The sequence below is a fragment of the Aethalodelphis obliquidens genome, unplaced genomic scaffold, assembly GCF_003676395.1.
Source record: "Aethalodelphis obliquidens isolate GAN/ISIS:26980383/991018 unplaced genomic scaffold, ASM367639v1 scaffold1, whole genome shotgun sequence".
Taxonomy (NCBI): domain Eukaryota; kingdom Metazoa; phylum Chordata; class Mammalia; order Artiodactyla; family Delphinidae; genus Aethalodelphis; species Aethalodelphis obliquidens.
The window spans coordinates 49015228-49042115 of NW_020837945.1; the positions used below are offsets into that span (position 1 = coordinate 49015228).

General features: G+C 40.3%; 1 protein-coding gene across 4 annotated transcripts in view; it reads left to right on the forward strand.

Moving 5' to 3' along the window:
- Window positions 1-15698: 15698 nt before the first annotated feature.
- Window positions 15699-26888, forward strand: part of NXPE3 (neurexophilin and PC-esterase domain family member 3) — a 52836-nt gene continuing 41646 nt past the window's right edge. For 2 of the 4 annotated variants that reach the window (XM_027103890.1, XM_027103922.1), the window contains exons 1-5: window positions 15699-15816; window positions 16565-16696; window positions 19017-19204; window positions 19849-19960; window positions 21275-21563. In XM_027103890.1, the coding sequence (XP_026959691.1) occupies window positions 21471-21563 (93 nt within the window). In that variant the 5' untranslated portion in view covers window positions 15699-15816; window positions 16565-16696; window positions 19017-19204; window positions 19849-19960; window positions 21275-21470. The remainder of the gene's footprint in view (window positions 15817-16564; window positions 16697-19016; window positions 19205-19848; window positions 19961-21274; window positions 21564-26888) is intronic. The other 2 variants (XM_027103901.1, XM_027103911.1) reach the window with 2 other exon arrangements.

Here is a 26888-nt window from a genome sequence, read left to right on the forward strand (position 1 = left end):
GTAAGTGAGTAAGAAAGTCTCTACATATTTTTCATTCTCTTTGAAAGACAAAAAATACTTCTAAGAGAGCTAGAACTCTACCACTCAAGGCAGAGTTGCTTGTAGAAAACAACTGATTCATTCAGAACCCTAAGTGAATTTTCTCCAAGAAATGTGATTTGATTAAAATGGTTCTTAAAGAGTAACGCAGTAGAAACTAACATTTTGAAAGAATAACTGCATCTTGGAGTCTATTTTTTGATGACAAGAAGTATAACAGATTGCTGAGATATATAAAATTTTCTAGTGAAAAGCTAGTTTGATTATATTTCATCTTCAGTTTTACAGAATAACAGATTTAAAGTTTTAACTCTCCTGGTGTGCAGAAAGCTTCAATCATGACAGTTGATATATAAACAATACAGTTTGGTTTTTATAAATTCAATTATAAAAGGCCTTATAATATGCATGTTTTTAGGAAAATATTTAGCCACACAGTTATTAATATGTATGCAGAATACTTTATTCTTGAATTCTTGAGTGTGGATTTTTCTTTTCTTTTGTTTTAGATTATTTTAAATATACAAATACCATAATAGTGTATTTTTCTGTTATCTACTTAAGACAGATCTATTTCCACTTTTAATAAGTATTTTCAGAAACAACATGGACTGAAGATATCATACTATCTCCCTTGGTCGTTTTTTGGGCATCAATTCTTAGAGTTGGATTTATAACAATAACATAAAATATAAAAAAAATTTTTTTCTGGACAATTAAGACATAAAAAGGGAAAATATAAAATAAGTCTGATCAATTTCCCACTTGTAAATGAAAAGTAATTGTTTAATATATGTTTTTATTTTGCCACATACCTTATTGAGGAATATTTATTATATTTTAACTTTTAAATATGTGACCCCCTCATTTATGAAATAAAGCAGAAAAGGTCTGTAAGGAATATTCTAAACATTTTTAGTGATACTGTTTTCATTGATCAAACCTGTTGTGCCATATTAAATGTAAAAGTCAAGTAAACAGAGTAGTTCTCACAGCCTTGGAGAGAAACAGATAATTAACTGTCTTTTAAAAATAAAGTGCTTTTAATTTGTGTATGAGTAGAAATCATACTATAATTTAATTCCTTAGTTCATTTTAGTGGATAGCAGGAATCACTCTATAGTGGCTTTGTTCATTTTCTAATTAAATTTCTTTGAATGTTTTGTAATAATTTTAATGTTGACAGTATGAGTTTAAAAATAATATGATTTTTCACTATTTTTAGATTTCTCTTTAATTTTATTGTAGAAATAGTAGATGATTTAAAGTGGTTGTGGATTGTTTTATGAAGGCTTAATTTATATTATACTTATTTAATTTGTGTTTGAGTCTCTAATTCTAAATAAAAAGTTTGTACATTTGTTTGAGTGATTCATCTGTTTATTATAGTGATTAGTAGTAATGGTTGTTATTCATTGTGCTTGTAATTATTGGGTAATTAAATAAAATTCAGAACATATTGCAGATAGATTTTTTTTTTTTTTTTTTTTTGGCTGTACTGCGTGGCATGTGGGATCTTAGTTCCCTGACCAGGGATTGAACCCGTGCCCCTTGCAGTGGAAGCGTGGAGTCATAACCACTGGACAGCTAGATACAAATTCTAAGGAAGGTCCAGAGTATTGTTATATAAGTGAATTTACCGTAAAACAATCCTAGCCGTATGAAAGGAATGCTAATTTAGTTTGGTATAAATTTCATTATTTCCAGGATACTTACTGGAATTCTCTGGGTAGAGAAGAGCAGATATCCCTCAAAGAGCATAGGTGACACTGCCAGTTGCTGTTGAAACAGTGGGTGCTGAAAGTGTTAGGGAGGGAGGGAGTAAATATAGCAGAAGCCTTCTCATTTGACACAGTTAGGACTGTAGTTGGTTGGTGTTATGGACTGAATTGTATCCCCCCGCCCCAAATTCATATGTTGAAGCCCTAACCCCCAAAGTGATTGCATTTGGAGGTAAGGACTTTAAAGGGGTAATTAAGGTTAAATGAGGTCATAAGGATGGGGCCGTAATCCAATAGGACTGGTATCCCTGTAAGAAGAGGAAGAGGCACAAGAAATTGTCTGGGCATCATGCCTAGAAGAAAGGGCATTGGAGGACACAGCAAGAAGGCAGCTATCTGCAAGCCAGGAAGAGAGGTCTCATCAGACACCAAACCTGCTGGCACCTTGATCTTGGACTCCAGCCTCCAGAAATACGAGAAAACAAATTTATGTTGTTTTAAGTCACTCAATCAGTGGAATTTTTTTTTTTTTTTTTTAAGCGGTACGCGGGCCTCTCACTGTTGTGGCCTCTCCCATTGCGGAGCACAGGCTCCGGACGTGCAGGCTCAGCGTCCATGGCTCACGGGCCCAGCCGCTCTGTAGCATGTGGGATCTTCCCGAGCCGGGGCACGAACCCACGCCCCCTGCATTGGCAGGCGGACTCTCAACCACTGTGCTACCAGGGAAGCCCAATCAGTGGAATTTTATTATGGCATCCTAAGCACAATAATACAGTTGTTTAGTTAAAAATTGATTAGAGCAGGAAATAAAAGATGATATATATACCTTAAAATTTAAAAAAATTCTTTATTGAAATATAATTGACATAAACTGAACTGCATATATTTAAAGTGGACACTGATACATTTGACACATGCCCATAACACCATCACAACAGTCAAGAAAATGAACATATTTATCACCCCTGAAAGATAAATCATTTCATAACCCTTCCTTCTGCTTTGGTTTCTTTTACTCAGCATAATTATTTAGCGATTACCTGATAGTTTATTCTTTTTTATTGTTGAGTCGTATTCCATTGTATGTATTTGCTATGATGTGTTTTTGAGTTTTTTTCCAACTTTATTAAAATTTTTCTTCTAGTTTTATTGAGAAATACTTGACATACAACATTGTGTAAGTTTAAGGTGTACAATGTTTATCACAATAAGGTTAGCTAACATATCCATTATCTCACAGTTACAATTTTGTGTGTGTGTGTATGTGTTGAGAACTTCTAAGATCTATTCTCTTAGCAATTGTCAAAGAGTTTTATGGTATCATGTCTTATGTTTAAATCTCATTTTGAGTTAATTTTTGTGAGTGGCATAAGATAGGGGTCTGGTTTCATTCTTTGGCATATGGATATCCAGTTTTCCCAACATCATTTATTGAAGAGACTATCCTTTCCCAATTGAGTATTCTTGGATCTTGTCAAATATTAGTTGACTGTATATGCAAAGGTTTATTTCTGGGCTCTCAGTTCTGTTCCATTGGTCTATGTGTCTGTTTTTATGCCAGTGCCATACTGTTTTGATTACTATCGCTTTGTAATCAGGAAGTGTGATGCCTCCTACTTTGTTCTTTTTTCTCAGTTTTGGCTTTTTGGGTTCTTTTCTCATTCCATATGACTTTTAGGATTGTTTTTTCTACTTCTGTAAAATGATGCCATTGGAATCTCGTTAGGGATTGCAATCTATAGATGGCTCTGGGTAATTTAGATGTTTAACAATATTAACCTTCTAATCTATGAACACAGGATATCTTTCCATTTATTTGTGTCTTCCTCAAGTTCTTTCATCAATGTCTTACAGTTTCTTTTTTTTTAAATTTTTTAAATTTCTGGCTGCATTGGGTCTTTGTTGCTGCGCATGGGCTTTCTCTAGTTGCGGCGAGTGGAAGCTACTCTTCATTGCGGTGCATAGGCTTCTCATTATGGTGGCTTCTCTTGTTGTGGAGCACAGGCTCTAGGCACACAGGCTTCAGTAGTTGTGGCATGTGGGCTTAGTAGTTGTGGCTCACAGGCTCTAGAGTGCAGGCTCAGTAGTTGTGGCACACAGGCTTAGTTGCTCCACGGCATGTGGGATCTTCCCAGACCAGGGCTTGAACCTGTGTCCCCTGCATTGGCAGGCAGATTCTTAACCACTGTGCCACCAGGGAAGTCCTTACAGTTTCCAGTGTAAAGAAGTTCACCTCCTTGGTTAAATTTATTCCAAAGTGTATGTATGTGTGTAGTTGATTCACTTTGCTTTACAGCAAAAACTAACACACCATCGTATTATTTTTTTTTTTTTTTTTTTTGCGGTATGCAGGCCTCTCACTGTTGTGGCCTCTCCCGTTGCAGAGCACAGGCTCCAGCCATGGCTCACGGGCCCAGCTGCTCTGTGGCACGCGGGATCCTCCCGGACCGGGGCACGAACCCGTGTCCCCTGCATCGGCAGGCAGACTCCCAACCACTGCGCCACCAGGGGAGCCCCATTGTATTGTTTTTGATGCTATTGTGATGGGATTGTTTTTTTCTTTTTCAGAGAGTTTGTTATTAGTGTATAGAAATGCAGCTGATTTTTGTATATTGATTTTGTATCCTGCAACTTTTCACTTGTATTCATTGATTAGTTCTAATGGCTTTTTGGTAGCATCTTTAGGGTTTTTTTTTTTTTTTGTATAGGATAATGTCATCTGCAAACAGACTGTTTTACTTTTTCCTGATTTGGATACTTTTTTTTTCCTTTTTCTTGCATGATTGCGTTGGCTAGGACTTCAGTATTATGTTGAATAGGAGTGGTGAGAGTGGGCACCCTTATTCCTGATGTTAGAGGAAAAGCTTTGAGCTTTTCACTATTGAGTATGATGTTGGATATGGGCTTGTCATACGTAGCATTTATTATGTTGAGGTATGTTCCTTTTTTTAAAAATAAATTTATTAATTTATTTAATTTTTGGCTGCATTGGGTCTTCCTTGCTGCACGTGGGCTTTCTTCAGTTGCGGTGAGCATGGGCTAATCTTTGTTGCAATGCGTGGGCTTCTCATCATGGTGGCTTCTCTTGTTGTGGAGCACAGGCTCTAGGCATGCAGCCTTCAGTAGTTGCAGCACGTGGGCTCAGTAGTTGTGGCTCACGGGCTCTAGAGAGCAGGCTCAGTAGTTGTGGTGCACGGGCTTAGTTGCTCTGGCATGTGGGATCTTCCAGGACCAGAGCTCAAGCCCGAGTCCCTTTCATTGGCAGGCAGATTCTTAACCACTGCCCCACCAGGGAAGTCCTGAGGTATATTCCTTTTATACTCAGTTGGTTGAGAGTTTTTTGTCATGAATAGATGTTGATTTTGTCAACTGCTTTTTCTGCTTAAATGATCATCTGATTTTTGTCTATCATTCTATTAATGTGATGTATCACATTTATATTTTAAATTATATATTATATATGTTTATATATATAATATATATTTGTATATATTTATATATAATTATTATGTATATCATATGTAATATATAATTATTATATACAGTTGACACTTGAACAACACAGGAGTTAGAGGTGCCAACCCCCCTGCAACGGCAAAAATCCTGGTATAACTTTACAGTCAGCCCTTTGTATCCACAGTTCCACCTCGGAGGGTTCAACTAACTGAGGATTGCGTAATACTGCAGTATGTATTTATTGTAAAAATCCTGTGTATAAGTGGACGGACGTATGCAGTCTAAACCCGTGTTGTTCAAGGGTCAACTGTATATATAAATGTGAAGTATCATATTTGTATTTTATTCTATTCTATTTTTATTTTTTTGGCCACGGTGTGCAGCATGCAGGATCTTAGTTCCCCGACCAGTGGTCAAACCCATGCCCCCTGCAGTGGAAGTGCAGAGTCTTAACCACTGGACCACCAGGGAAATCTCTTATATTTGTATTTTAAATTATATAGTATATATAAATTATGTATTTGCATATATCATGTAATTATATATTATACATTATATAATACATATAATTATTTAATAATATATAATTATAATAATGTCAGGTATATATACATACATATTATATATTTGTATGTTATATAATTATATTTATGTAATATATAAATAAATATCTATTATATATAAATTATATATATTTGTGTTTGTTGAAAGATCATCCTTGCATGGTGTATGATCCTCTTATTGTACTTTTGAATTCAGTTTGCTGGTATTTTGTTGAGGAAATTTTCACCTATATTCATTAGGGATATTGGCCTGTAGTTTTCTTTGCTTGTATTCTTATCTGGATTTGGTATCAGCACAAAGCTGGCTTCATAAAGTGAGCTTAGGAGTGTCTTCTCTTCTTCAACGTTTTGGAAGAGTTTGAGAAGGATTGGAATTAATTATTTAAATGTTTGATAGAATTCACCAGTGAAACCATCTGGTCCTAGACTTTTCTTTGTTGGGAGGTTTTTGATTACTGATTCAATCTCCTTACTCATTTTTGGTCTTCTCAGATGTCTTCTTAATTCACTCCTGCTAGATTTTATGTTTCTAGGAATTTCTCCATTTCTTCTAGGTTGTCTGATTTGTTGGTGTATAATTGTTCATTTTAGTCTCTATGATCCTTTGTATTTGTGTGGTATCAGTTGTAATAAGTTTTGGTATTTTGCCTTTTCATTTTCATTTGTCTCAAGATATTTTTTAATGTACCTTTTCAGGAGTGTGTTGTTTAATTTCTATATATTTGTGAATTTTCCAGCTTTACTCCTGTGCTTGATTTCTAGTTTCATTTCACTGTGGTTGGAAAAAATACTTGATATAATTTCTATCTTATTTAATTTGTTGAGAATTGTTTTGTGACCTAACGTACGATCTATCCTAGAAAATGTTCCATGTGCACTTGAGAAGAACGTGTGTTCTGTCACTGTTGGATGGAATGTTCTCTATGTCTGTTAGATCTATTTGGTCTATAGTGTTGTTCAAATCTGCTGTTTCCTTATTGATTCTTTCCATGGATGATTTATCCATTGTTCAGAGTAGAGTATTAAAATTTCCAACTATTATTGTACTATTCTTTATTTCTCTTTTTAGTTCTGTTTGTATTTGCTTTATATATTTAGGTACCACGAAGTTAGATGCATAAATATTAATTACAGTTATGTCTTGGTGATGAATTGACCCCTTTATCATCATATAATGAACTTCTTTGTCTCTTTTGACCATTTTTATCTTAAAGTCTATTTTGTCTTAAGTATAGCTACTTGTGCTTTCTTTTGGTTACCATTTGCTTGAAATATCTTTTTCCATTCCTTCACACTGTGTGTGTCCTCAAAACTAAAGTGAGTCTCTTGTAGGCAGCATGTCATTGAATCTTGTTTTTTAATCCATTCAGCCATTCTTGGTCTTTTTTTTTTGGCTGCACCTCGTGGCACATGGAACTTCCCCGACCAGAGATTGAACCTGTGCCCCCTGCAGTGGAAGCGTGGAGTCTTAACCACTGGACCACCAGGGAAACCCCATTCTCTGTCTTTTGATTAGAGAATTAAACCATTTATATTTAAAGTTATTATTGATAGGTAAGGACTTATTATTGCCATTTTATTAATTGTTTTCTAACTGTTTTGTAGATTCTTTTTTCCTTGCTTCGTCTTTCTATCTTCCTTTGTGATTTGATGACTTTTTTTGTGGTGGTGTGCTTTAACTCCTTTATTGTAATCTTTTTTGTGTTTACTACAGTTTTTCTTTTGTGTGTGATTACTATGAAGCTTACATAAAGTGTCTTATATTTTTAACATTCTGTTGTAAGCTGATAATCATTTTGATAGCATATAGAAACTTTATACTTTTAGTATACTTTTAGGTAACCTCACATTTAGGTTATTGATGATACATTTTTAACATTGTATATCCAATAAGAAATTTTGGTAGTTACGGTTTTTGTATTTTTTTTTTTGTTACAAAGCATTTAATTTCTGGCACATTGTAAGAATTGACATTTAAAAATGAAATTATTATAACATTTTTCTAAATGTCTCATGAGAAATCAAATGCTATAATTTTATAACTACCATAATCCATTTAAAATACATTAATACACTCTTTCATAAGAATTAGAAAATTTCCATTGTTCCTTTTTTATTAACTCATATTTCTATTCCACTATACTCCCAAAGATATTTATTCTAGAATAATATATTTTGTGTTTGAAAATATTTTGTTGATCATCATATCATGCTTATCTGTAACAATATATGCATATAAGTTTAAATTTTAATTTTTAATTTTCTCTAACCATGAGAATTTAAATATTCTGAATTTTTTTCTGGATTAAGTTACCATTATCATTTTTAGTAATGCATTCTTTTTCATTTATTTATTTTTAAAATTTACTTAATTTTTTATTGATGTATAGTTGATATACAATATTATATAAGTTGCAGGTGTACAATATAGTGATTCATAATTTTTAAAGGTTATATTTCATTTATAGTTATTATAAAATATTTGCTATATTCCCCATGTTGTACAGTATCCTGTGGCTTATTTTATACCTAATAGTTTGTACCTCTTAATCCCCTACCCCTATATTGCCCCTCCCACCTTCCCTCTCCCCACTGGGAGCCACTAGTTTGTTCTCTGTGAATCTGCTTCTTTTTTGTTATATTCACTTAGTTTGTTGTATTTTTTAGATTCCATATATAAGCGATATCATACAGTATATATCTTTCTTTGTCTGACTTATTTCACTTAACATAATGCCCTCCAAGTCCATCCATGTTGCTGTAAATGGCAAAATTTCATTTTTTATGGCTAAGTATTCCAGTGTGTGTGTGTGTGTGTGTGTGTGTGTGTGTGTGTTTATGTATGTATATATAAACTTCTTCTTTATCCATTTATCTGTTGATGGACACTTAGGTTGCTTCTGTATCTTTGCAATTGTAAATAATGCTGCTATGAACATTGGGGTGCATGTATCTTTTCGAATTAGTGTTTTTGTTTTTTTCAGATATATACCCAGGAGTGGAATTGCTGGGTCATATGGTTGTTCTATTTTTAGTGTTTTGAGAAACCTCCGTACTGTTTTCCACAGTGGCTGCACCAATTTACATTCTCACCAACAGTGTAGGAGGGTTCCCTTTTCTCCATATCCTCACTAACGTTTGTTGTTTGTGTTCTTTTTGATGATACCCATTCTGACAGCTGAGAGGTGATAATCTCATTGTGGTTTTATTTCTCTGATGATTAGTGACCTTGAGTATCTTTTTATATGCCTGTTGGCCATCTGCATCTCCTCTTTGGAAAAATGTCTATTCAGTTCTTCTGCCCATGTTTTAATTGGTTTGTTTGTTTGTTTTTTGATGTTGATATTAATTATTATTAATCCCTTATTGGTCATATCATTTGCAAATATTTTCTCCCATTCAGTGGATTGTCTTTTTGTTTTGTCATTATGGTCATTTTTAGTACATTTCCTTTTTCACTTTTTTTTTTTTTGGCTGTACCACTCAACTTGTGGGATCTTATTTCCCTGACCAGGGATTGAACCCAGGCCATGGCAGTGAATGTGCTGAGTCCTAAACACTGGACCACCAGGGAATTCCCTCCTTTTTTAACTTTTAAACTACAGTTGTAAGTAAATTACACAACAACATTGAAATATTAGAGAATCTTATTTTGACTATAGCATTACCAGTGAGTTTTACACATTCATATTTTTACGATGTCAGCATCTTTTTGTTTCTGCTTGAAGAATACCCTTTACTATTTCTGGTAAGGCAGGTCTCGTGGGGATGAACTCACACACCTTTTGTTTGTCTGGAAAAATTTTTTTCCCAGTTCTATTGAAATATAATTGACATATAACACTGTATAAGTTTAAGGTATACAGCATAAGAATTTGACTTAACATTTATCGTGAAATGATTGTCACAATAAGTTTGGTGAACATCCATATAGATACAAACTTCAAGAAAAAAATTTTTTCCTTGTGATAAGAACTCAAGATTTACTCCTTTAACCACTTCCGTACATAACATACAGCTGTGTTCACATTACCTCCCTGGTACTTATTTATTTTATAACTAGACCATCTTTATCCAACACCCCCTCCCCTGACCTCCCACCTCTGGTAACTGCAAATCTGATCTCCTTTTCCATGAGTTTGTTTTTAAAATATAACTAGATTCTATTCTGTTCCATTATTTATTTGTTTATATCAGTACTACACTATATTGATTACTATAGCTTTACACTAAGTCTTGAAACCAGGTTATTTATTTATTTATTGCCATCAGAATAAAGCTCTTTATTCATCTTCCTTGTTTCAAAGAGTCATGGTAGTTCTTACAGTACAGACATCATTTCTGGCACATGGTAGCACAGAGCCAAGGCACGCTCAAACACGCTGAGCCCCAGCATCTCCCTGGAGGCGGTCAGTTACAGAAAATCCAAACAGGGACAGAGGGGAAATGCCAGTGAAATGAGAACCCTAGGTCAAGGCTTGGCTTTAGACTTGGGCTGTGATCCTGGGACATCCAGGCAGGACCAAGCTCAAGCCAGAGAGCAGCTCATTCCCAGGAAGTACTGTGACTGGCCTGGATACAGGCCCCCACAGAGAAGACTCATTTAGGAGTATTCAGCAGGCTGAGAGTGCAAGCCACAGAGGGACACAACTTGCTTCTCCCTTGGGGAAACTTGCTCTGGCCTCTCAGCTCCAGAAGGCCAAGGGCCTTTGACTCCTTTGTTCATTCAGCATAACTTTACTGCTGTCTACTCTGTGCCAGGCCCTGTGCCGGGTGCAGTGGACAAAGAGAGGAATCGGACACAGTCCTTACTTGCAGGAAATTCAGAATATAATAGAAAAATATATTTATAAATAAGTTGTCATGATTCAAGGTAAAAAGGATGCAGAAAGGAGTCAGACAAACTTGGCCCTCAAGGAGTTCACAGCCTAGCAGAGGCCTAGGCTAGGTCAGAACATGGACAATGACACAGGACAGCCTGTGATAAGGACCAAAGAGAGGCTCAGGCCATGTGCTCTGGCAGCACAGGGAAGGATGACACAACAGCCACTGGATGACGCAGTGGGGAAAATTCACAGTTTATCAGAGAAGGCTGAGCAGCCTAATCTGGCCAAAGTGGAAGTAATGAATCCTACTGCCTTGGGGAGGGGATTGTGCAGCCTCAGGCTGACCTCTGTGCATCCCTTGGGCTACCCAACAGGCAGGGTGCAAGGTCTCTTATCTATGGATGCAGCTGCATGATATCCTGTGGATATCTGAGGGGAGACTGGTGACCAGGGGGAACAGGTCCAGATAACAAGGGCCCATGGTAAAAGTTAGGAGCCTAGGAATGAGTGAACCAGGAGGGCCTCGGGGGTCAGAGGACCGCAGCCTACACAGATCCCACATGTCATGGAGCAACTAAGTCCGTGCGCCACAACTACTGAACCTGTGCACCACAACTACTGAAGCTCATGAGCCCTAGAGCCCGTGCACTGAAACTACTGAGCCCACACGCTGCAACTGCTGAAGCCCACGTGTCTAGAGCCTGTGCTCCGCAACAAGAGAAGCCACCACAATGAGAAGCCCACGCACTGCAACAAAGAGTAGCCCCCGCTCACTATAACTAGAGAAAGCCCACATGCAGCAACGAACAACCAGCACAGCCAGAGAAAAAAAAGAAAACAGAGGGGATTGAAAGCAAGTCAGCAGAATAACACGGCTTTCTGTGTACTTTCTCTTTTGTCTTTGAAGGAAAAGAAAATCTTTTTGCACCTCAAAAAAGATTCTTCTAGGGGCTTCCCTGGTGGTCCAGCGGTTAAGACTCCACACTTCAACTGCAGGGGGCACAGGTTCGATCTCTGGTTGGGGAACCAAGATCCTGCATGCCACATGGTGCGGCCAAAAAAAAAGATTCTTCCAAATTTAGATAATTTAACATACAGAGCTGAGAGAAGAGTCCTTTTAAAATGCCGTAAATTGAAGCTGACTCCCAATTTGGTGATTAGGTGGATATTGGTAATTGTTTTAGATATATCTGAATCAGCAAGAGTAATCGTTTCCAAACTTTTTGCTAATCAAAATATTGGGAGTACATATTGCATAATTCCATTTATATGACATTCTGGAAAAAGGCAACACTATAGGGAGAGAAAACAGGATTAGTGGTAGCTAAGAGTTGAGGGCAGGTGAGGCTGCTCGTGGGAATTTTTAGGTGATGAAACTATTCTATACAGTACTGTGGCTGTGGATACATGATTCTAGATATTTGTCAAAACCTATGCAACAGTACACAAAGACTGAAGTTTTACTATATGCAAATTTTATCCCCCATCTTAACTAGGATATCAGGGGATCTCAAGATGGAATGAGGACTATGACAATGAATTTTTTTTTTTTTTTGCGGTACACGGTCCTCTCACTGTTGTGGCCTCTCCCGTTGCGGAGCACAGGCTCCGGACGCACAGGCTCAGCGGCCATGGCTCATGGGCCCAGCCGCTCCGCGGCATGTAGGATCTTCCCGGACCGGGGCACGAACCCGTGTCCCCTGCATCGGCAGGCGGACTCTCAACCACGGCGCCACCAGGGAAGCCCCAAATGAATATGTTTTACAGATGTATGACATAAACTCACTGAAGGGGATAGGAAAAAGGGAGATGACCTAAATAACTTTGGAAAATTGTTTTGACTGTATACTGTAAGTTGTCAGTCCGTTTGGGCTGCTATAACAGGATACCATAGACTGGGTGGCTTATAAACAAGAGAAATTTATTTTTCACAGTTCTGAAGGCTGGAAATCCAAGAACAAGGCATTCAGTGTCTGGTAAGGGCCAGCTTCCTATTTCATAGATGGCCATTTTCTCACTGTGTCATCATATGGTGGAAGGGGTGAAGGAACCCTCTGGGGAGAGTGGAGCAAAGGAATACGCATTAAGTCTGAAACAGGGAAAAATATTCCCAAACAAGGCAACAAGCTCAGCACAAGCCACAGGCTTTTATCTCTTGGTCAGGAAGTGTTCCAAGCCAAAGCCTCATGCCTGAAAGACTGCATTTCCCAACAAGAGGCAATTAAGGTTAAATGAGATCATAAGGCTGTGGCCCTAACCTGATGAGAATGGTGTCTTTATAAGAGGAGGCAGAGACACCAGAGAGTTCTCATTCTCTCTGCCATGTAAGGACACATTGAGAAGGCTTATCTACAAGCCAGGAAGGGAACTCTCACCAGGAACTGAATCAGCTGGCATCTTGAACTGGGGCTTCCAGCCTCCAGAACTGTGAGAAAATAAATTTCTGTTGTTTAAGCCACTCAGCTCATGGCACCCTGAGCAGACTAATACAGGCACCAAATACCTCTTCTAGTCTCCACCCTTGGCAGCATCCTCTCACTGTCTGTGGTGTTTTGGAATAAGGTGGTTGGTATCCAATGTGACAGCAGTCACTTATTTTGAACAATGGCTTGATGGTTCTTCTGGCCCAAATTTCAGTCACTTGTTCAAAAAGAGGAAGCAAAGGAACTGAATCAGGAGCTGACATGGACTCAGGAGTGCTTATGCAGCAAGCTTCTGCCATCAGAGATGGAGCCAGACTTGCTGGTGAATACCCCTCAAGTTAGCTGCATCATAAACAAGCTTAATTTGCTTTTGTTTATCTAAACTTAGGATCCATTCTTTGTTTTACTTAGAGAAATAAAATTTAGTAACATTAGCATCTAAACCATTTCTGCAGACAGGTCAGAAATGACCAGTTCCTTTGGTTTCATAACAAAATATACAAACCTATGTTCTCATTTTTTTCTCCCAGCTCAAAATTAGGTTATCATAAATGCAACATTTAGAAATTCCTTATGCTATGTCATGACCTGAGATAGGGAATTCAACAGGAAGAGATTTGGGACACTCCTTTAGGTACTTTTCATTTGTCTTCTCACTTATTCCTAAGTGCAGGTGGTGTTGCCCCTAATTTACAGTTGAGGAAATGAACTCAGAGAAGTTAAGTACTTTGTTTGGGATGGCACTGCTAATAAGAGACAAAGCTGTGAATTAGACCGAGTAAGGCTAGGATCCAAAGTGCATGTTTTTCTTTGTACAGTAGTACTCTCCACTGGGAGTGTGGTGACTTTGCAGTCAGAGATCTTTTAAGAATCTAGTAGTGATGGACAGGCATCTCTGGTCCCTGCCACTCTTGTTTGTGTCTGTAATAACTGTAAAATATAAGATCACTAAAATGCCTGAGGGTTCCGAGTGCCTGTGTGAATGGGGGTTAATAAGGCTCACCAATGGTCCCAAATCATGACTAGGAGCCAGCATGTCCTATTTAAGTATTAGCCACTTGCCAGACAGCCAGACTGTGAAAGACTGGTGGCAGGGAGTCCACCTACTGGAAGATGGGACTTAGAGCAGAAGCCTATTATATGGGGCTGTTGATCATTAGGCACAGAGGCAATGGAAACCACCTTTTATGAGTCCAAAAGGCTGATCCTCGAGAAAGAAGAATGAAATGATTACTCCAGAAGAGACTGCCCCACGTAGAACCTTTTATTCCAGTCATATGGGTTACCCATGCATGCAGGTCTGACATGAAAACTTCTGAATGAGCACATAGAGTCCGTTGTGGTCAGTAAATGTCAAATATTTTGACCTTGGAACAATAGTCTTGGGCAGTCTACTTTTGTTTTTTTTTTTGTTGTTTGTCTTTTTGGCTGTGTTGGGTCTTCATTGCTGTGAGCAGGCTTTCTCTAGTTGCAGCGAGCGGGGGCTACTCTTCGTTGTGGTGTCCGGTTTCTTGCTGTGGTGCCTTCTCTTGTTGTGGACCATTGGCTAGGGCCAGGGCTTCAGTAGTTGCAGCACACCTGCTCAGCAGTTGGCAAGGGAGGGCCCTAGAGCGCATGGGTGGGCAGTCTACTTTTAGAGGCTGCGTTTTGCTGGGATAAACTGGGGTTAATCCCACTGTGTTCCCAGCCCTGAGGAACACAGAGCACCCCTGCCATCTCTTCCGGTTTCCTGAGCAAGTGCTTCTGTCTTCGAAGGACTCTCAGTTCCTGAATTTCACATAGTTGCTACAGATGTTTCACTGCTTAGAAGAAAGTCCAAAAAGGATTACCTAGAATTCGGGTGTGTGTGGGGTGAGTATTCAGGTCTTTTTGCTGGAAGACCCATGTCACGTACAGGGCGAGTAAAAGCAAAAGGGTTGTTTTAAGGGCTAACAGAATACGTCCACTAATTTCAAGCAAGGAAAGATTCAAGGACCCAATGGCTCTCTGCTGGAGCTTGGCAAATCTTTTTTTTTAATTAATTAATTTTGGCTGCCTGGGGTCTTCATTGCGGTGCGCAGGCTTCTCATTGCAGTGGCTTCTCTTTGTTGTGGAGCATGGGCTCTAGGCACGCAGGCTTCAGTAGTTGCAGCACGTGGGCTCAGTAGTTGTGGCTCACAGGCTCTAGAGCGCAGGCTCAATAGTTGGGGTGCACGGGCTTAGTTGCTCTGCAGCATGTGGGATCTTCCCGGACCAGGGCTGGAACCGTTGTCCCCTGCATTGGCAGGTGGATTCTTAACCACTGCGCCACCAGGGAAGCCCCAGCTTGGCAAATCTTATTTCTCTGGTGCAGGGAACAAAACATTGCGCCACTGAGCGGAAACACGGCCCAAGTAGGGGCATCTGGGGTTTGGTCACTTAGGCAGAGAAGACAAAAGCTTCGAAATGGATGCTCCCTGGGGAAACCCTGATGTCTGAGGGCGACAGAAGCTGGGGTCCTGATAGGGGCCAGAGCTCAGACCACAGGGCGACAGCAGCAGGACACCCTCGCGCGTGAGCCCAGTGGTGCGGAGCTCGACAGGCGCCAACTCTGCGTTCTTGCTCCGGGGGACGCTTGCGCTCCAAGCCCGCGGCTGTCAGTCAGCGCCGTCGGTCCGCCCCTCCCAGAGCTTAACCAATCGCAGCCGGGGGTCGGGGGTGAGGCGACACAGCTGGTCCCGGAAGCCGGGGCCGGGCGGCCTGGTGCAGCTGCGGCGGGCGTTGGGGTACCCGGCAGCCGGAGAGCGCACGTCGGGAGGCCAGAGCGGAGGTGAGTGCCAGCTTGCGGCTTGTGCTCCAGGGCCGGGCCGGGCCGAGCCTCTGCCGCCCGAGCGAACCATTGCCTGGCTCCTCCCGGGCGCCTCTCGGCTGCTAAGCCCCTTCCTCCGCGCTTTGGCTCTCTAGCTCCCGGCCCGGTGCAGAGGAGCTGCAGCCCCGGGGTCATGGCTGGGGCATCTGAACCTGGAACGGGAGGCTCCGGCCCAAGGCGGGGCAGAGTTAAAGCCACCGGCTGCCGCAGCCTTGGTCCGGAGTAGCCCGAGCTGTAGCCGGTCCCTGGGCGGGGCTGGGCGCGAGCATCTCCATCCTCAGCTTTCTCGACTTGCTGCAACACCCGCAGGAGCAGCCGCAGCGCGGCGGAGCCCAGACTTCCGGGCCGCTAAAGACCCCTTCCCCTAACCCCTTTTCTAAGCGAGTGCGGGGCACTTGGAGACGCCTCCCTCCTCTGCCCGCATCTCCAGTCTCATCGCTGCTCCGAGACCCAGCTGCCTCTTGGCTGGCGGTCCTCTAATGCGTTGGACTATTCTGGTTTTACTGAGCTGCCGTTTTGGGACATCAGATTGAGGTCACTTGGGTAAAGTGTGATTCTACAAGGTGTGATGTGGAGACTCTGCCTGGCCTGTCGCTCATCTCCACTTGATCAAAGACCACTAGTGTGGTGGTAAGAGGGATTCACAGGATTTATACAAAATTTGTAATTGTCCGTAAAATTTTCCTTGCTTTCATTATTTATTCTAAAGGAGGATTGTTGCCACGTTTTCTAAAGAATAAAGGATCTCGCTGCTCTGATGGATCTCTCCCCTTCTCACTGTGGTTAATTATCATTTGGAACATCAGTGTGCTCTTGAAGCTGGCGGCACTCCCAGACCCTGGTAACTGTCTCAGTCCATGCAGTAGAACAGCACACTGTTCCTCCATAGTGTTTGGGCTTCGCTTTCCTTTGACTGTGTTTAACATCTTCTGTGTCTTTCATCCTCACAATCTCTCTGGGCCTGATACAGTGCAGTTATTTGTTATTGAGAAAGGAAACGAAGGGATAGATCCCTGAAGTAGGGTTGGCTATCCCCATTGACCCAGAATCGGATTGTCCTGGAGGGACAATGTAAGTTACAATTCAAGCATCATTTCTGAAAGGCCATCCCTGAGCAATTTGTACAAATAAGACCCTCTGGCCACTCTATACCATTGGTTCTCCTACCTGGCAGTGTATTATAATTATCTGCAGACCTTAAATAAAAACTGTTTCTCGGACCCTACTCCTATGGATTCTGACCCAGTTGGTTGAGTGGAATGCAGGCATTGGTATTTTTATAAGCTTCTGGGATGATAATTAATGGGCATGCAAGGTTAAAGACCACCGCCTATCAACATGCCCTATTTTTTTCTTATAGCACTTATTGCTTTGTGACTTATTTAACTGATTTGTTTACTTCTCTACCCTACTGCCCCCGGGTATTATGAAAGCATTGGGGTGCTGCTTTGAAAGAAGAGCAGGCCTAGGTGAGTCAGCATTTTGGGCATGTGAGATGGGGGTACATGAAAGAGAAATGGAATGGAATATGGGGAAACAAGTCTTGTAGACTTCTGTCCCTGTGTAGACTCCTGTCCCTGCTTCATTTTTATCCAAGGATTGATCTTATTTGGTTGACCCATCATCACCATGGTCTTGGATGAGTCTCCAGTTCTTTCTCTAGACGTTCCCCTGTTAAGTTTCAAGGTTTTACTCAGCACCCTATGAAATACAGCTGATCTTTGGAAAGTTCGAGATATGAACATTTAAGTTGGGATATATTCCATGTAAATCTGTGCTTTTGTCTTTTATGTGTGGGGTCCTTGTATTCTGAATTAAAATTCCAGATACTTGCTCTGACAAGTACATCTATGTGGCTGGCAGGTCAGAGTATTTAGGATGGGGACTATTCCAGAAACCGGGTGTGTGGTTGTTCAGTAATGTATTGTTTTTGTGTAGTGCTTGTCTAAGAACGTTAGCACCCCCGGAGGGTGGGGTTGCTGCCTAATTTTTATTTATTTATTTTTGGCTGCGTTGGGTCTGTGTTGCTGAGCGCGGGCTTTCTCTAGTTGCGGCGAGCAGGCTTCAGTAGTTTAGCACGCGGGCTCTAGAGCGCAGGCTCAGTAATTGTGGCACACGGGCTTCATTGCTCCGTGGCATGTGGGATCTTCCCGGACCAGGGCTGGAACCCGTGTCCCCTGCATTGGCAGGCGGATTCTTAGCCACTGCGCCACGTGGGAAGCCCCTAATTTTCTTTTTAGTACTGAACTCAAGTATTTCATTTGTGTTACTGACAATTGTAATTCCAAGTGATATAAGCAATCACTTTGTAATTCTCTTGTGAGATGGGGGTAGGAGGTCAGGTACCTAATGGCAGTATAGGGTTGTTGCCACAGGCCATAAAGAATTTAGATTGGCTGGTAAATAGTCTTAATCAAAATTTGGCAAAACAGACCCAGCAGACCATGGATTTTACTTTTTGCTTGTCATTTGAACATAAATATGAAGCATGAATAAGTGGTGCTCTAACATTTCAGAAAGATTTGAAAACAAGACTGCTCAAGTTGAGATTCCTCATGGAGTGATCACAACTTTTAGATGTGTCCAGATACTTCTTGTTTTCTCTAGTGGTAGGATGGGTCATTGAACTACATGATTATTCTAGTCTATAAGAAAATAAGGACCTACTGTATAGCACAGGGAACTCTACTCAGTACTCTGTAATGGCCTATATGGGAAAAGAATCTAAAAAGGAGTGGATATATGTATATGTATAATTGATTCACTTTGCTGTACCCCTGAAATCAGCACAGCATTGTAAATCAACTATACTCCAATAAAAATTAAAAAAAAAAAAGAAAAATAACATATGGAGCTTTTATCTGTGGTTTATATTTTTTCCAGTTATGTTGCTATTTATAAGGTTTTGACCTTTAGCTCAGATCTGAGAATAATTTGCCCTATGTAAGTTCATGAATATAAATAGCCACTTATTGTTGGTTTTTTTTTCTATTTATTACTAGGAAAGGAAATGTTCCTATCCTTATTCCGCCCACTACTTTGTACTGAAATCTATGTACATCTCTTTGCTATAAAATTGTATTCTTGATTTCAAATATATTTTCCTTTGCTTCATTTTCAGTATCTTTAACCTGTATTTCATGTGCTTATCTCTGTTGCAGCAGGAAGAATGGTATAAAAATGAAAAACTTCAACATGTGCTTCGAATGTGACAAGAAAAGAATAAGGGCTCTCACGATTGCTTGAGTTCAGATTTTACACTGGAAGGAAAGTTAGATGTAAACCCTAATTTCTTAGTTCTAATAAGTATCTCTTCTTGGGAACTGGAAATTTCCAAAAAAAAAAAAAGGTAAATTAAATTCAATTATATTTTTTTATTTTTTGGTTGATCTAGGAAACTTTTTTTTTAGAGTCATTCCTATCTAGCACTGTTGTTCTTACTCAATTCTAAGGCAATTTGAGATACCAAATGATATTTTCCTGCTCTCTTTGCAAATACATTTCTTGCTATAATGCCTAGGTTTTATACTTGTAGGAAAAACCCAGAAATCTGTTACAGATTTCTTTTTTCACTTTGGAATCTTTCATTTTAAATTTGTTTTCTCATATCTGATTTAATGCCTTGTTTCTCCTTATAAGCTCATCTTTAATTATTACTTTTAGAAACCAGCTTTTTTCTTTATATTTGTGAGTTTTATTTCCTGGTGAAGATGAAGGAGAAAAACAAAAACCACCCAGAGGTGACAACCATCAACATTTTAGTATGTGTCTTTTCAAAGAGAGGTCTGTCTAGTACACCTCATCTAGTAGTACACCTGTATCTATTTAGGTGTACAGATGGATCTCTCAATCTCAGTGTTCCACCTACTTGTAGCAGGAAGTCAGATCTTTTCCTGGCATGACCTTCCATAATGATTTTTATAAGAAGTCCCTGGCTGTGAGGGGCTTCTTGCATGTTTGCATTGCTGCCTATAAGGCCTTTCGTTCCTTTAGCTCTGAAGTCTGCTGCCCTTGGGCCGTCCTTCTGCGCCACTGACCATTGCTGTGCTGCTGCTGAACAGCTCTGAACCACACTGACGTCCTCTGAGCTGCTGGCCTTTCCACAGTACGTAGACCACGGCTACCGTGGTGCAGTGGAGTATTATCTTTGGTATATCATGTAAAGAGCTAAGTACTGGGAAGGAATCAAAAAGTATGATACGTTGTTATCCTTAAGTTGCTTTTCTCTGATTTATAGTTTCTGTTTTTTTTTTTTTTTTTTAAATATAGTCTTAATTGGTATAGAGTAGTTGGGGAGATGAGAAATGCATAGAAGTACAGAGATCAGCTGAGAAGTGAAAAACGTAAGTGTTGTGGGAATTCTGAGGATGGAAAGCATACTGGAATAGCTTAGCCTTGTCTCCTTTATGAAACTGGGGTGAGGAAGTGTTGTTGTATGTCCTTGTGGTATGGGACTTGTGGTATGGGAACGTATTAGACCAAAAGAGTGGAGGAGTGAGGGAAGAGGGGGCTTGCCAGGTCCAACACAAAACTGTAGGAGTATTGGTGCAGCTGAGGGAGTCTGAGGTCCTCTGCACCGTGGTTATGCACCCTTTTCACCTTTACCTCTCTATCCTGCCTTGCATGGAAAGCCTCACTGGGAACTAAACACTAACATTTTCACTGCTTACCTATATCATAAAAGCAGCTGGGGAGAGCATTTTAAAATAATTACGTGGAAGAACAGTTAGGAGCCACATACTCTCAAGACTTCTGCCTCTAGCAGGTGTGATGGATTTCGGTGAGCTGTTACTCCTGAAGCTTAGCTTTCCTCTCCTACATCTTCAGGGCAGGTGTCTTTCCTCCTGTGCCTTGTTACTCAGCTGAGGGACCATCAGAACCGCATGTGTGGTGAGGGAGCCAGAAACCCAAAGGGTGTTTCCTGTCTCCTGCCATACAGAGGGATGGCATCCCTGTTTTCCAGAGGTTATCAGAATGGTTTGCACCTAATCCCAGATCTTCTCATAAAATCACAGGTTTTCTTCTTACTGCTCTTTAAATATAATTACTCTAGTAATGTAATAAAACTTAAACTGTAAGGGAAGGGAAGTGGTTTTATTTACTTAGACCTCTTTAGAAAATTAACACTTGAATTTTGTAATTTCTAAGGGTTTGAAGATATTCTTCTTTGCTCTCTTAAAAGTTAAAACCTAAATAGGTAGTAGGACAAATATCTCTGTATTTACACAGAAGCCTGGAGCTGGGTTTAAGTAAATTGTCCGGATATGGAATAGATGTTACTGTGCTCTGTTTCTTTGCTTTCTCTTATGACTTTGGGTCTTCAGTAAGGTTAAGGAAGAGGAAATATGGGGTCTTTGCTTTTACTCCACTCTAAGCTGTTGTAATTGGTAATCTGTTTTCTCATCTCCCCTCTTCGAAGGAGTCCTTTGGAGAAAAATGTGCTTCTTAAATCAACCTCAGTTGCTCTTTTATACAAAGAACTCGTAAGTAAACTAGCAGAAAAGAAGCGAGTCAAACTGAAAGCTCATCTGCAGCTCAGAAAAACAAAGACATGGCGTTTTAAGGACTGAAGGGAGCATGGTGTCGGCCATGGGTGATCAAGACACAGCCAGACAATGTGGATCAGTTTCTTCAAACTACGTTTTTTCTGCTGTCTGCTTGCAGTATTGATGGTGGTAGTGCTGGTCATCAATGTCACTCAGGTGGAGGTGAGTACTCAGCATGCTGCTTCATAACTAAGGGAACCAAGTCGAGGGATTTGGGGCTACCTAGCCTGGAAAATGTTGATCATCCGGAAACTTATCTCAGTCACAGTTCCTGTTTTCATTCATTCAATAAGTGTTTGAGTGCCTTCAATGGTTATATACTGTGCTAGTCACCAAAGGTGCAGTAGTTTCTTCACTATGGAGCTCGTATTCTAAATGTGCATGGGAGAAAATAAGAGTAATAAGTAATCATAGAATATAATAATAAATGATAATTAGAAATTGTGAGAAGTACTGTAGAGAAAAGAAAGTGGGTTCTCTAGAGTAGCTTTAGAGTGATGAAAGAAAGTCTTTTCAAGGAGGGGACCTTTTAGCCGACTCCTGGCAGAAAGCTGGAGTATTTCAGGGGAGGGAGATGATGATGTCTGTTTGTTTTTAAATTTATTTATTTTTGGCTGCTTTGGGTCTTTGTTGCTGCGTGCAGGCTTTCTCTAGTTATGGCGAGCAGGGGCTACGCTTCCTTGCGGTATGCGGGCTTCTCATTGCGACGGCTTCTCTTGTTGCGGAGCATGGGCTCTAGGCGTGCGGGCTTCAGTAGTTGTGGCATGCAGGCTCAGTAGCTGTGGCTCACAGGCTCTAGAGTGCAGGCTCAATAGTGTGGCGCACGGGCTTAGTTGCCCTGTGGCATGTGGGATCTTCCCAGACGAGCCCTTCCCAGACAGGGCTCGAACCTGTGTCCCCTGCACTGGCAGGTGAATTCTTAACCACTGCACCAGCAGGGAAGTCTGATGAGTCTGTTTTGAAGACTGGGTGTGGTGCTCAGGACAGGGACGATGTCATATTGAACCCTCACAAGTGCCTGGCACCGAGAAGGTACTTAGTAGTAGTCGCCTCTCCCCCTCTCTTCCATTCCCTTCATGAACTCACATATCACCAAAATTTGTGGAGTATTTTTTATCTAAACTGATGCTGTACTTTTAATTTTGTTGGCTTGTGGTACTTCTCAGGTTATAGGTCGAACTTAATTACGGTATTTTTTTGGTTTTTGGATTTTGCTGTAGACTGAATGTTTGTGTCTCTCAAACATCCCGGCCCTGTGGGAGCTCAGGTTACTGTTTTCTCTCATGGTTTCGTGTGGTTCTTTCCCCAGCCTCCAGGAGTTTCCTTACACACATGTGCTCTTCAGTACTCTGCTGAATACTTAATTAGGACTCTCTGTAGATCTCCTGAGTTCTGTGTGCAGCTGTCTCCTACTGTTACTGTCCTGTGGATTCTAATCAGCTTGGTCTTTTAAGACTCTCAGCTCATCTCAATTTAGGGGGTTCTCCAGGCTCCACCTGCGTTCCCCTCTTGCTGCTGCAGCCTGGAGGTGCTCTCAAGGCTGTAAGCAAAGGGCAATCAGTCATAGGGATCACTTCCTGTATTTCCCATCTTTCAGGCATCATGTCTTTTGTCGTCTGATGTGCAGTGTCTGGAAAACCACTGTTTCAGGTGGAGGAGTGGATCTCACTGTTTCTGTATCTTGGCTGCAAGTGGAAGTCTGAGGGACTTGCATTTGAGGGGAAAGAGTTCATAGAGGAGCTGGAGAGAAGGGTTAATGGACCAAGGGGAGGAGGAGAGGATGGGACCTAGAGTACAGATGGAACAATAACTATGTAGAATGAGGGACATGGTACATTGTGAGTGTTCTTGTTATCATTTTATTATTAATTATGTAGGAGGAGCCATGCTCCTTCCTCTGACCTAAGAGGGAAAAATGTCGTAATGGTTGGCAATGTAGATACATTTGCTGCTGGAAGGTAAGACATTGAGGGAGTTCTTGCCTAGACAGGAGGCGGAAGGTGGAAGGAGGGTGGAGCCCAGGAGGTTGGTACGTAGGGGCTTGAAAGAATGGGGGTGGAAGATGGAGCTGACCCTGCACGATGATAGAGGGGCAATAACTTTCAAGATCATATGTGTGCATGGCGCTTACTTGCATTGGTTTTGTGAGTGTGTGTTTTGTTTTACCACGTTCAACAGCCTGGGTGTAAGAAAAGAGAGGATAGTTGTGTAGGTCTAGGATGGCCGAGGAGGTACGAGAAAGAGAGACTTGAGAGGTTAGGCCATAGTCCCACATCGTCATTATACTCAGGAAGAAATGTTAGGAATTATTGTTAGGAATTCCCCTAATAGCCCTGCTGTAGTTCTTGGAAACTTCTGGAGAATGTCCGCTAACAGCTGTAGTTATCTGCATGAACACAAACTGAACAATAATGGAGAAGGGAGGTGCCAGTAATATAAATGATGTAGGACAATTTTAATATTGAAAATATAAATAGATCTTTTAGTGGAGTGTGGTGAGACACTTCCCCTCGTCTAAAGAGGTTATCTTGTCCAGGCTGAGAGTACTGTAATGACTTTTAAACTGTTCAATTTATTACTATGATGATAATTGTTAAAGAAGCTTGGGGTGGGGAGTGGGGAGTGGGAAAGGCTCTGAACCTTGGCCGTCTCCCGTCCCTTAATCCCTGGTCTGTCCTAGGCTTCTGATCCTGATTGTACTCTCCTTGCAATTACAGTATCTGTGTATTTTCTAAAAAGCACAGATTCAATTTTAATTAAAAATATCACATAAGAAAATTAACCATCACAGGTGGTAAGGGGAGAAAAAGCATTTTCAAATATGCCAAATTCAGAGTTGGTTAAGATAAACAAACAACACTAAATGCAGCAAATATTCTTTCCATTGGTAACAGGTCTCTTTCATGTTTTTGTTTCCTCATCTCATGCTCAAGTTAGTCTCCCTTATATTGTATATGCGGAGTTTTTAGAAATTTAAGAAAGGAATATTTCCTTTGTCACGACTATTACATTTTTACTTAGTTTTCCAACATAAAATGTGGTTAGATACTTTAAATTCTTCAGCTTCTGAAACATTAATAAAGATTTATTGAATGAAAGTTGAATAAATTTGAAATAATTCATGGGTGTTTAAAAAATACAAATCCTGGGGCATCCCGTCTGCTCCATCTCAGATGTATCACACCAAAATCCCCACATTTCCTAAGATTTGGCCAAATTCAGTTAAACAAATAGAGGAACAAATAAGATCCACAAACTAGCAAAACCTCTCTAGTTAGGTGATTGTGAGTAGAGCAACTACTATAGTGAATTCACAGATTTCTGAATTTCTAGACGTCTCTGAATGTAAAGGACTTATTATCATGTTGGTATATACGGTAGGCTGAATAAAGCCCCCAAAGACGTCAGTGTTTGAATTCTCAGAACCTGTGAATATGTTATCTGATAAAAGAGACTTTGCAGACAAGTTTAAGTTAAGAATCTTGAGATAAGGATATTATTCAGGATTATTTGGGTGGGCCCAATATAATCACATGGGCCTTTATAGAGAGTGGCCAGAAGGTGGAGGTGATATGATGATGGAAGTGGAGATTAGAATGATGCAGGTAGAAACCATGGGAGAAAAAATATCACATATGAGAAGGAGATGTATATCAATATCTAGCAAAAGTTTGTAGGGAGAATTCTCTGTTAGTTCTCTGTTAACCTCTCATTGAGCATGGCCTATATTTATTTGTTTTTTCCTTATTCATTGATATTTTAAATATATATGTTTTCTGATTATGAAAACAATACTAGTGTATTAGGGCTTTTGGCTGCAAATAAAGCTGATTCCATCTGGCTTTAATATTAAGGAATAATATTCATTTAGAGTAGGAGTCAGGAGGTATAGTTGGGCATAATTCATTTTGCTACGTTGAGCATAGTTCAGGCTCCATTTCTCTGTAAGTCTCTCAGCTGTGCCCTCTGTGCATTAGCTTTGTCTATGGCATCCTCTTTCATGGTTGGATTTTAGGTTGCTGCCACAGCGACCGGAGGTTGCTTTCTTGTACATGTCCAGCTTGAGATACAATTTTTTCCCCAAAAATATTCTCAAGAGTTACTTGCATTTTTTTCATTGGCAAGTAAAATTCAGAGAGCTGTTCCCAGAGTACTGGTGGTGTCTGGATTCGGGTGCATGAATCCATCAGAAACATGCAGCAGCTTTTCATAGAACAGAATTGGGTCACAGGCCCATTCCTGAATCAGTCACTTGGGATTATTCTTTGATCAGTCAGGCCCGCCCCTGCGCTGACAGGTCAGTAAACAGCAGTGTTGTGTTTCAGTAGACAGGAGTAAAACAGGCCTGTGGGACAGGCAAGCATAGTGTTCATTCCAGTCCACACCTTACAGTGGCTCCAGGAGTGACCATTAGTGTTTCCTCTTGGCTCTGAATCTAAAAAAGATGGCAGACCTTGAAGCTGCCCTTGTTACTGGCCTAGAATAGGGTTATCATTTGGGAAAATTAAGTAAATTGACATTTTTGCATTCTTTTTCATTTTTTAAGTAAAATTCAGGTGACTTAGCACCAAGCATCTGGTGATTCTTGGATTGGGCTGTATGGGTCAGTTTGCTGGCCTTGAGTTGGTAGCTGGTGGCTACCCAAGGAACAAGAGTGACCATGGGAGAGGAAGAGAGGAAAAAGAAAGGAGAAGGAGGCATGCTGTGAGCACACAGTGCATGGTTTGGTCCTTAGTGGTTTGTCATAGCCTCACAACAACTAAAAATGAGAGGGAGGCTGGAATATTTCCTAAAACGTAATCAGTAGGTAAGGGAAATTTTTCTGTTTTTAAAAAATTGAGATATAATTTACATATAACGTTGTGTAAGTTTAAGGTGTATGATGTGTTGATTTGATACATTTATATATTGTAATATGATTACCACTATAGTGTTAGCTAGCACTTCTGTCATGTCACATAATTATCATTTCTTTTTATGGTGAGAACAATTAAGATCTTGTTTGTTAGCAACTTTGAAGTTTGTTACATAAACTTATTATATTTATATTAATACAATAATACACTATTGTTGACTACAGTCACTATGCTATGCGTTTGATCTCTAGGACTTATTTATCTACTAGTTGCAAGCTTGTACCCTTAAACAATATCTCCCTAATTCCCCAATCCCCTAGCCCCTGGTAATCATTTTATTCTTTGTTTTCACGAGTTCAGCTTTTTTTTTTTTTAACACTTTATTCCTTTTTTTTTTTTGGCCGCACCACGTGGCTTGTGGGATCTTAGTTCCCCAACCAGGGATTGAACCCGGGCCCTTGGCAGTGAAAGCATGGAGTCCTAACCACCGGACTGCCAGGGAATTGCGGAGTTCAGTTTGTTTAGATTTCACATATAAGTGATATGGGGTATTTGTCTTTCTCTGTCTGACTCATCTCACTTAGCATAATATTCCATTGTGTGTGTGTGTGTGTATATATATATATATACA